The following is an 8,012-nucleotide window of genomic DNA, read 5'->3' as shown; positions in this document are numbered from 1 at the left end:
TCCTACTTTATACTCAGCAATAGCCCTTATAAAGCACATAATGACCTCTAGGAGGTTGGGTTACTTTTGTAAGGATTAGAGAGGGTAAGTAATATATAGTACTTATCTTTCACTTGTCTGTTCATTATGCTAGGTTTAGCTACTGATGCAATAATTCTGTTATCTGCTTCTACTTATCCAGCTCCCCTACTTCTTCTCTGTATGGTCTAGGGATTATTCATTTACTACTCATTCCTTTCTAGATTCCCTAGGTCATCCAATTCTATATCTGTTGTCTTTGGCCAGTTTAGGTCTCTGAATATTCCCTTGAAGCTCTGGGTCTTATTGATGTACTCGTGCCCGCAAAAAGTGTTTAAACAGGTGACTGTGACATGACATGTCTCCTAGTTTCTGACTGTCTCCTGAGAGCAATTGTAAATGGATCGACAATTTGATAGTTTTTATGAAGAGCTAGGAATGTCTTTTATACAATACAGTAGTTAGAATCTTGTATGCCAGCCTTTTGCTGCCTGAACTTGTGCAACTCTCTCTGACATCTTCCTAGTATGTCTCTGAATCTCCTCTTCTGTAATTTCTTCCCATGCATGCTGTGCTGCTAACCATAGGTTCTTGAGAGAATTACTGGCACCTAGGATATCAGCAACACAGTTTTTGAGCAGCAGCCATAATAGCTCGATAGGGTTAAGATCGGGTAAAGATGGAGGATGTGTTAGGGGTGTGATGCCCAGTTTCAACCGAGCAGATTTTGCGAGACAGCTTGTGTGGGCTGGTGCTCCATCTTCGACAACAAGCATGAGACATATCTGCTGCTGCTCCATCCTGTCGAAAAAATCCTTTAGAGGCCCTTCAAAAACCTGTGTAACATACTCTTTTGTATCCAAGCCTCCATCTCATCTTCAGCCCTTCTCACTCATGGTTTCAGGTGGGAATTCCAGCTTGATCAGCGGACCTTTCACATGATGTGCAATACACCCCCATACCATGATGGATTTGCGGCCACTCTTGAAGGTTGGCTGTATGTTCTCAGGAAGAAATTCTTCACCTGGTAATCTCGTCACTCTCCTGTGCCCTGGCCTCTCTTCTAACTACAACTTTGCCTCATCAGTCCAGATAACCTCATTCCAATCCCTTGTCATATTCTCCTTTACCCAAATGAGATGTTTCTGGATAGCCACTGGTAATAGGAAAGGCTTGCGACGTGCAACTCAGTGGTGATAGCCAGCAGAAGTTGCTATGGTGCGAACTTGTCGGGATGTTACATGTTCAACATGCTCAGAAATAATGGAATAAGGGTCCAGACGGTGTGTACGGATTTCACAAAGGACCCTGCGCTGTGTGTGGCCATCAATGATATGTGGCCGGCCAGATTGAGGAAGACTGTGTCGGGTATGGAATCAGTTCTTGCGAGTGACAGTATAATGGCATGCCCCGACAGAAGCACTAGTCAAGAAAGCAATTTTTTGATATAAGTATCCAAGATCATGCAAAGCAAGGATTCGACCTCTTTTTGAGGGTGTAAACTTAGTGGTTCTAGCAGGAGGCATGAATTTCTTAAGACTACTAAAGCTCGGCAACTCATATAGAAGCTTCACGTGACGGTGTTCAAACACTTTTTGTGGGCACGAGTATATGAACAGGTGCCAAAACATGTGTGAATTAGATAAAAAATTTAAAATGTTTCTGCCTACTCATCCAACTACTTGCTCAAGGTGGTATTAACTATCTTTGTAGCTGCTATACTAAAGTAAAAAGTGTGCTACCATCTCTTTATGTAGCCCACATGTAAAACATTTTATTTTGTGTAAATAACATTGAAGGGGTATATGACTAGTATAAAGTTATATTAGGGTAGTGATATATTTATGCAAAAGAAAGAAGGTGATTTTTTGGAATCTGTTAGAAGGCACCATAAAGTCAATGCTCTTTAACTTTGGCCATCTTAGTGAGTTCTCCATATGTTTCTTCTAGTGCTTTTTGAGTCTATTATTGAAACTCTGTCTGGCTATAAAACAACTAATTAGAAGCTATTGCCTCATTATCTTTAGTAGTGCTATGTTGTTGCTTTCAAGTCTTCTTACTACTTTCTTGGCCTTTACATCACTTCTCTCATTTTCTTCCACTTCAATATAGCCTGGTATCCAGCAGATGATTTACTTTTTGTGAATATGCCTATCAAAGTCAATTTTGAGTATCTTGTGTATGATATCTATTAGGTAGGAACCTAAGGAGCTCAATGTTGTTTTTATTGCCTATATAGCTATGATATTGTCCAGTGCAATAGAGGCTAATTAGTATATGGTCTTATCCTATAGAAGCTATATTGCTAATAGAATTCCTGTCAGTTTAGCTTTATAAATAGTGTAATGTCAAGGTACTTGTATAGTACTTTACTTTTCCTATTGGTATAGTAGAGTGCCACTGCTGTACCTACTCTACTACTAATAAGCAAGCCATCCAAATATACTTGTACTTTGTCTGTGTTTCCTTTTTCTTCCTCAATAGCTGCCTCTTTGTTTAGGATGATACTCATCCTGATATTGGAATGCTATTTGGGGCTATGCTGGACTGCCTTGATATTCTTGTAAATGCTTAGGTGGATTCCATAGGCCATGTTTAATAGCTTATAAAGAGGTGATTTGTTTGGTATATAGATTGTTGTGTAGGCTGCCACTAGTATGTATATATATAGAGGGTATTTTTCTAAGAAAGTAGCTAGTCTTGTAGCTTTGTTATGGCACTTTTTATCTATGAGCAAGTCAAATAGGAGGAGATCTGTATATGTGTCAAGGATGTCAGTTGCTGTAGTACATACCACGCCTACGACATGTATCACTGCTTGGTGTTACACTCTCACTAGCTTTTTAACAATGCCTTTTGAACCTTTGCCTACATAGTATAGTGGCATCAAGAGTATATCTACCCTATCTAGCATGCAGGGTAATTCATACCTAATGAAAAGATTAGTATTCTCAAGTTTAGCTAATGCTAAAACTATTTGTTCCTCATAGTCATTCACAGTAAGCTTTATTTTAATGTAATCTATTATTGGTCCTCCCTGGTTTATACTACCAGTGGTATTTCATACAAGGATTAGTTTAATGATTTTCTTAGTGCTAATATTGTTTTTCCTGATGAATTCCTTTGACAGTGTTATACTAGTATACTCCCAATCTAACAATGCTTTTATGGTAAAGTTTCTCTGGTTGTTGAATTAGATCTAAACATCTATTATAAGCTCATTAATGGGTTTTCTCTTTACTTAATAATACACTTTATGCATATCAAGTTATTTTGCAATACTTAGCTCTCTTACTAGGGTTTTATTTTTTTTTCTTATATCTGTAGTCTTGTCTGGTTAAATAATATTATTTAATATGCAATAAATACATTAGAATTTTTAATAGATGGAAATGATACAAAGATTAGCAGGGTTATAGACTGTTCACTCACTAACTCTAAGGAAAACCTAGCTCAGCCAGTAAGTCCTTGCGATCCTTCTCTAATAGTCCATCAATAACTTGTCTTACATAGGTTCTGGTAGACTTTTGCAGTTTTAAGCAGTTATATAATAGATGGCCTTTCTCGGCCGCACGCAACGGAGGCGGCACTTGCACCACAGTTGAAACATAGTCCCTCATAATGGGCTTTCTCAATGTCTATTGGCTATCCACATCTCCCAAACATGGTGCTAGTGCCATTCTTTCAAGTTTGTACTAGAGCCAATAATTGCTCTAATATTATCTTTGTTTTTTTAATTAGTTGTCTCCAATTTGGCATAGAAGAGCCCTTTGTGGAATTTCCAGAACCAGAGGTCCTATTGACTGATATGAGCCTTCTTTCCAAAGTGTCCAATGCTATTATATATTTTCTATAGTCTACAAGAGTGTTGAAAATCAAGCCAGATGAGTAGATCTTCTCAATTAGACTAAACCTCATGTTTCACTCAACCAGATCAATTAGAAAGTGGTTATGGTCTATGCTATACCCTGCCAACCTTGACAGAATATTGAATTGTTGGAAGAACTCTTCCATCATTGAGTTCCCTTAATGAAGTTTAGCCAGCTTGTCTTGTGCTATTTTTTTATCACCAGAGTTAGAAAAGGAAAATCCGAGTTCCTTTTCAAATTCTGCCTAGGTTTCCCAAGCAACTGGATCATATTCTAGGTCTTTGTTGATGAAATTGTGGGCCCATGTATTTGCTACACCTTTATGCATGAATGAGAGGGCAAAGATTATCTTGTCTTTATCTTTTTCAAAGTCCTTCTTGTTGGTTATAGTATATAATCTAACCAAGTGCCAGAATCAGTCAAGGTACTGGCCATCTTATTCTTCTAGTTTGGCAACATGACTTTTCCTAGTGGTAGTAGTAGTAGTGGTGTTATTAGCATTGGCCGTGTCTGCCATAAAGAGTTGTTGGAGGTTTATGAGGGGAGATAGGAGAGGAGATTCTTCTACTTGATCTATGGTATTATTATAGTGCTAAATATTGTTGTTGTTGTTAAGATAGATTCCTCATTTTTCATAAAACCAGGTATCAAAGATTTTTACTAGTCTATGTGGAAGAGAGGGGGAAGAAGAAATGACTGAGAGTTTGATGGAGAGGGAGCATATTTAAAAGATGAGGGGGAGTAGGGTAAAGATCATGGGGTTTTGAAATCTAGGATAACTAATCAGGGTATGCTAGCTTAAACTAGTCAGGTCATAAAATCAAGGCAATACTTCCCAATATATACTATAATCTATCATACTCCAAGTAGCTACTTGTAAGTAGCCTACAAAGCAGTTGTTCCAGAGCCTACTTTAGCTGGGTTGACTACTAGATAGAAGTATTCTAGACCCCAAAGCACTCTCTTTTATATAGGATACATGCCTAACCATTTAGAGTGAGGCATATAGTAGCTATTTACTATTATAATCTTAGGTGGTGTTATAAGTACTCTTTTTACTGAGATGTAATGATATACTAGTAATGCCTCTAAGTGCAAAACACACCCAAAAAATACCCTTATAAGTGCAGGTATGCAAAAGCTGGTTCTAGTGTGTAGAGAACTGTCAGCTGTACCACAACTAACAAGAGAGCATACTGAAAGTGTTTAGAGCTTAGAAACAACTCTAAAATAAAGATCTTTGGTTGGGTGACATTTGTTTAGGATTGATCAGAATGACTGGAATTGTTTGGAGTGTAGCTGCAATCAAAGTGACACTGACACAATTGGCAGGGAGTGGACACTAGTCAAATATGATGTGGTCTAGGCAAACAGCTCCAAAATTGAAATCTTTGGCTAGGCAATATATGATTAGGATTTGATTAGAATGCAAAGAAGAAGGAATGGGTGTGAGGCCACACTGGACACTAGCAGAGAATGACAAAACAGATGAGAGGGAGAGAGCAAGATAATGAGGGCTCTGATTAAGGGTTATGACCAAATTCAATAACACAAAAAAAGAGGCAAAATGCAAACAAGGATTGGAAGGTGAAGGCTTGAGGTTTCATAGACACAAGCATACAAATGGAATCTAAATAAGGGGGAGCCAAAGCTAGTATATTGCAAAGGCCATAGGTGCCCTTTTATAGTAAGTCCAAACAGGTACAAGATAGGGAGATCAGCAGAGGCATAGAGTACTCAGAAATACATGCTAAGAGCTGTCAAATGTAAAGACAATAAAGGAGTGATAGTGTGAACAATATAAGATAAAAAGCAATAGCTATAAAGTCTAAATAATTAGAGTGATTGCCAAGATGAGTATATATGGACCTGGAGATAAGAATCACATGCCACATGGGTAAACCAATCAGAAACTTGGGAGCTTTGAAGATAAGAAAGGAAAGGTCAACAAAAGGCATAATAATGATAAGAAATAGAAAGACTGATCCATTCCAAGTCCACAAAGTGTTTGGCTGCCTCTGATTCAGGATATTAAAGACAATTGGGTGTGCTGAAGATATAAAGTGTACTGAACCAATTGGCAATCAGCTGCAACAATCTGCAAGGAGCTCCAAACACTAGGAGTGCTAATAGATTTATATAATGACTGTAAACTGCTCCAAATATCTGTGCAGAGGTCTAAGTACAAGGTCAGTGCCTGATAAATAGCTAAGAGCTCCAAACGGATTAGGATCAGCCAGACCTAAGTTTGCTAAACAGTCAAAAAATACTTAAAAGCATCTAAAGTGGGATATTAGTGCCTAAAGTTGCCTTATGCTTATTAGTAAATGTTACAAACTGCTTGTTCAGTAACCCCAAGAGTAGGAGGTTCTTTCCTAGGTCATTTGCAGAGGAAGGTGGAATAATGGTCTCAACTGTATACATAGTATAGGAGCCAGATGTGTATTGCAGCGTAAGCAATAAGAACAAAGTGTACTATAGGAAGACAGTACTGGACAAAGAGAATAGACTAAAGATTCTTAGCCTATTCTATGGGCCTTTTATACTATCTTAGGAAAGGGTGTGAGAATCCCGTATATGTATCTATAGGTATTCTCTAAGTTGTTTCTCTCTCAGAATGACTACTCTTGCTTTTCTGCTTGTCTTTTTCCAACCAAGAGGACAAGGAGCTCTATGCCCGTGTGTGAGTAGTTTGTAAGGTGGGAAAGGATGCCTGCTGCAATAGGCTCATGATACTCAACCAGCAACAGATGGTCCATTAGAAGTGAATGACCAAAGATATCTGTACCTTCATGTATGCCTCAGGGTGTGAGGCCACCTGATAGTTGTGATGATCATATCAGAATAGACCACCATAAAGGCCTGATAAGTTATGATCATAACAATACCCCCTTTCTATGTCTTATTCACCTGGTAGGACAACACCTTGCATTTTATTGCCGCTCTATATACAATTTGCTTCCTTGAGTCAATATATCAACCAAATGCATCTTCCAGGATATGACTGCATTTTCTGGGAGGAAGACTGACTTATGTTGTTTGATCCTTTAGGAGTTTTCTATCTCTATTGAGCTGTTTGTTTGTTGTCTGTTGGAGCATTCCAAACACCTCAACTATAAGATGTTTTTCCTTTACCTGTCGATTTATTTTGCCATAGGTCCCTGCCTAATGGTCTTACTCCAGTTTTCCCTGGAATACCTTAAGAAAGGCATATGAATGCAAGTGGTGAATGGATGAGTAGAAATTTTAATATGTAGGTTCTAATTTGTGTTATCAATTTCTTTTTCTTCCTTCTCTAAGGGCCAAACCTTAGTATTTCCAGGATAGTTGTCTACCCTTGTAATTATAGTTTCTTCTTGATAATAGGTGGTGTCCATAGACAAGTAGGTTGATCGCTTTACAAAGGCTTAGGCCTACTTCTCCAGACTACCAGCATGTCATTCCAAGTAATATTGCTCCTATATAGTGAGCTCATCTCCAATTGAGGTCCTAGTCAATCTCAAGCAGTATTGCTCCCATACAGTGAGCTCATCTCTGGTGAGGTAGTATCGGTGTCCAGAGTTTGTTTATCACAAATGTGGGCCTATGGTAGGGAATACTATATATAGTGTTGGGTTTAAGGCAAGAATGTGAAGAGAATCAGACTAGAAGGGTGCAGTAAGGAGACAGGAGGAGTCTGACTCCTTCTCCAAGACTGCCCATTCATATACATAAATAGACATCAAGACCACAGCTAATGTATTTGTCAGGTTTGCAAGATATATCTACAATGATAGTTTAAATGTCATTTCAGGCATTTGCTAGTTTAGCATCATGGTAGATGCTCATAGTTTAAGGTGATTGTGGACCCATTAGGGCACCTTGCACTGCCTGATAGTTTACATTTTAAGGTCGTTTTGGACCTTCTTCATCATCAACATGGAAGATCTATAAGGGAAGATATTTCTGCATGCTGGACTATTCATCGGTTATATGCATAGGGCTATTAATTAGACTTCGCCTTCCCAGATTCCACTAAGGCATAATGGGAATGGCTTATACTATATCAAACTAGATAACTTGTAACACCTCAAGATTATGAGACCACTCAGTTTAACACTATGAGGTAGGCAACTGCTATTGTCT

The 8,012-nt window shown here is 38.4% G+C and overlaps 1 protein-coding gene across 1 annotated transcript; it reads right to left on the bottom strand.

Annotated features, from left to right (window-relative positions):
- Nucleotides 1–479: 479 nt before the first annotated feature.
- HETIRDRAFT_43906 (uncharacterized protein) lies at nt 480–1,085 on the bottom strand (the record flags this gene model as incomplete). Its single annotated transcript, XM_009543499.1, has 2 exons — nt 480–889; nt 911–1,085. Coding segments are annotated over 2 exons (585 nt in total), but the record flags the coding sequence as incomplete, so codon positions are not given.
- Nucleotides 1,086–8,012: the final 6,927 nt, after the last annotated feature.

This window comes from Heterobasidion irregulare (assembly GCF_000320585.1).
Source record: "Heterobasidion irregulare TC 32-1 unplaced genomic scaffold scaffold_02, whole genome shotgun sequence".
Lineage (NCBI taxonomy): Eukaryota > Fungi > Basidiomycota > Agaricomycetes > Russulales > Bondarzewiaceae > Heterobasidion > Heterobasidion irregulare.
This window is presented reverse-complemented; position numbering and strand designations above follow the sequence as displayed.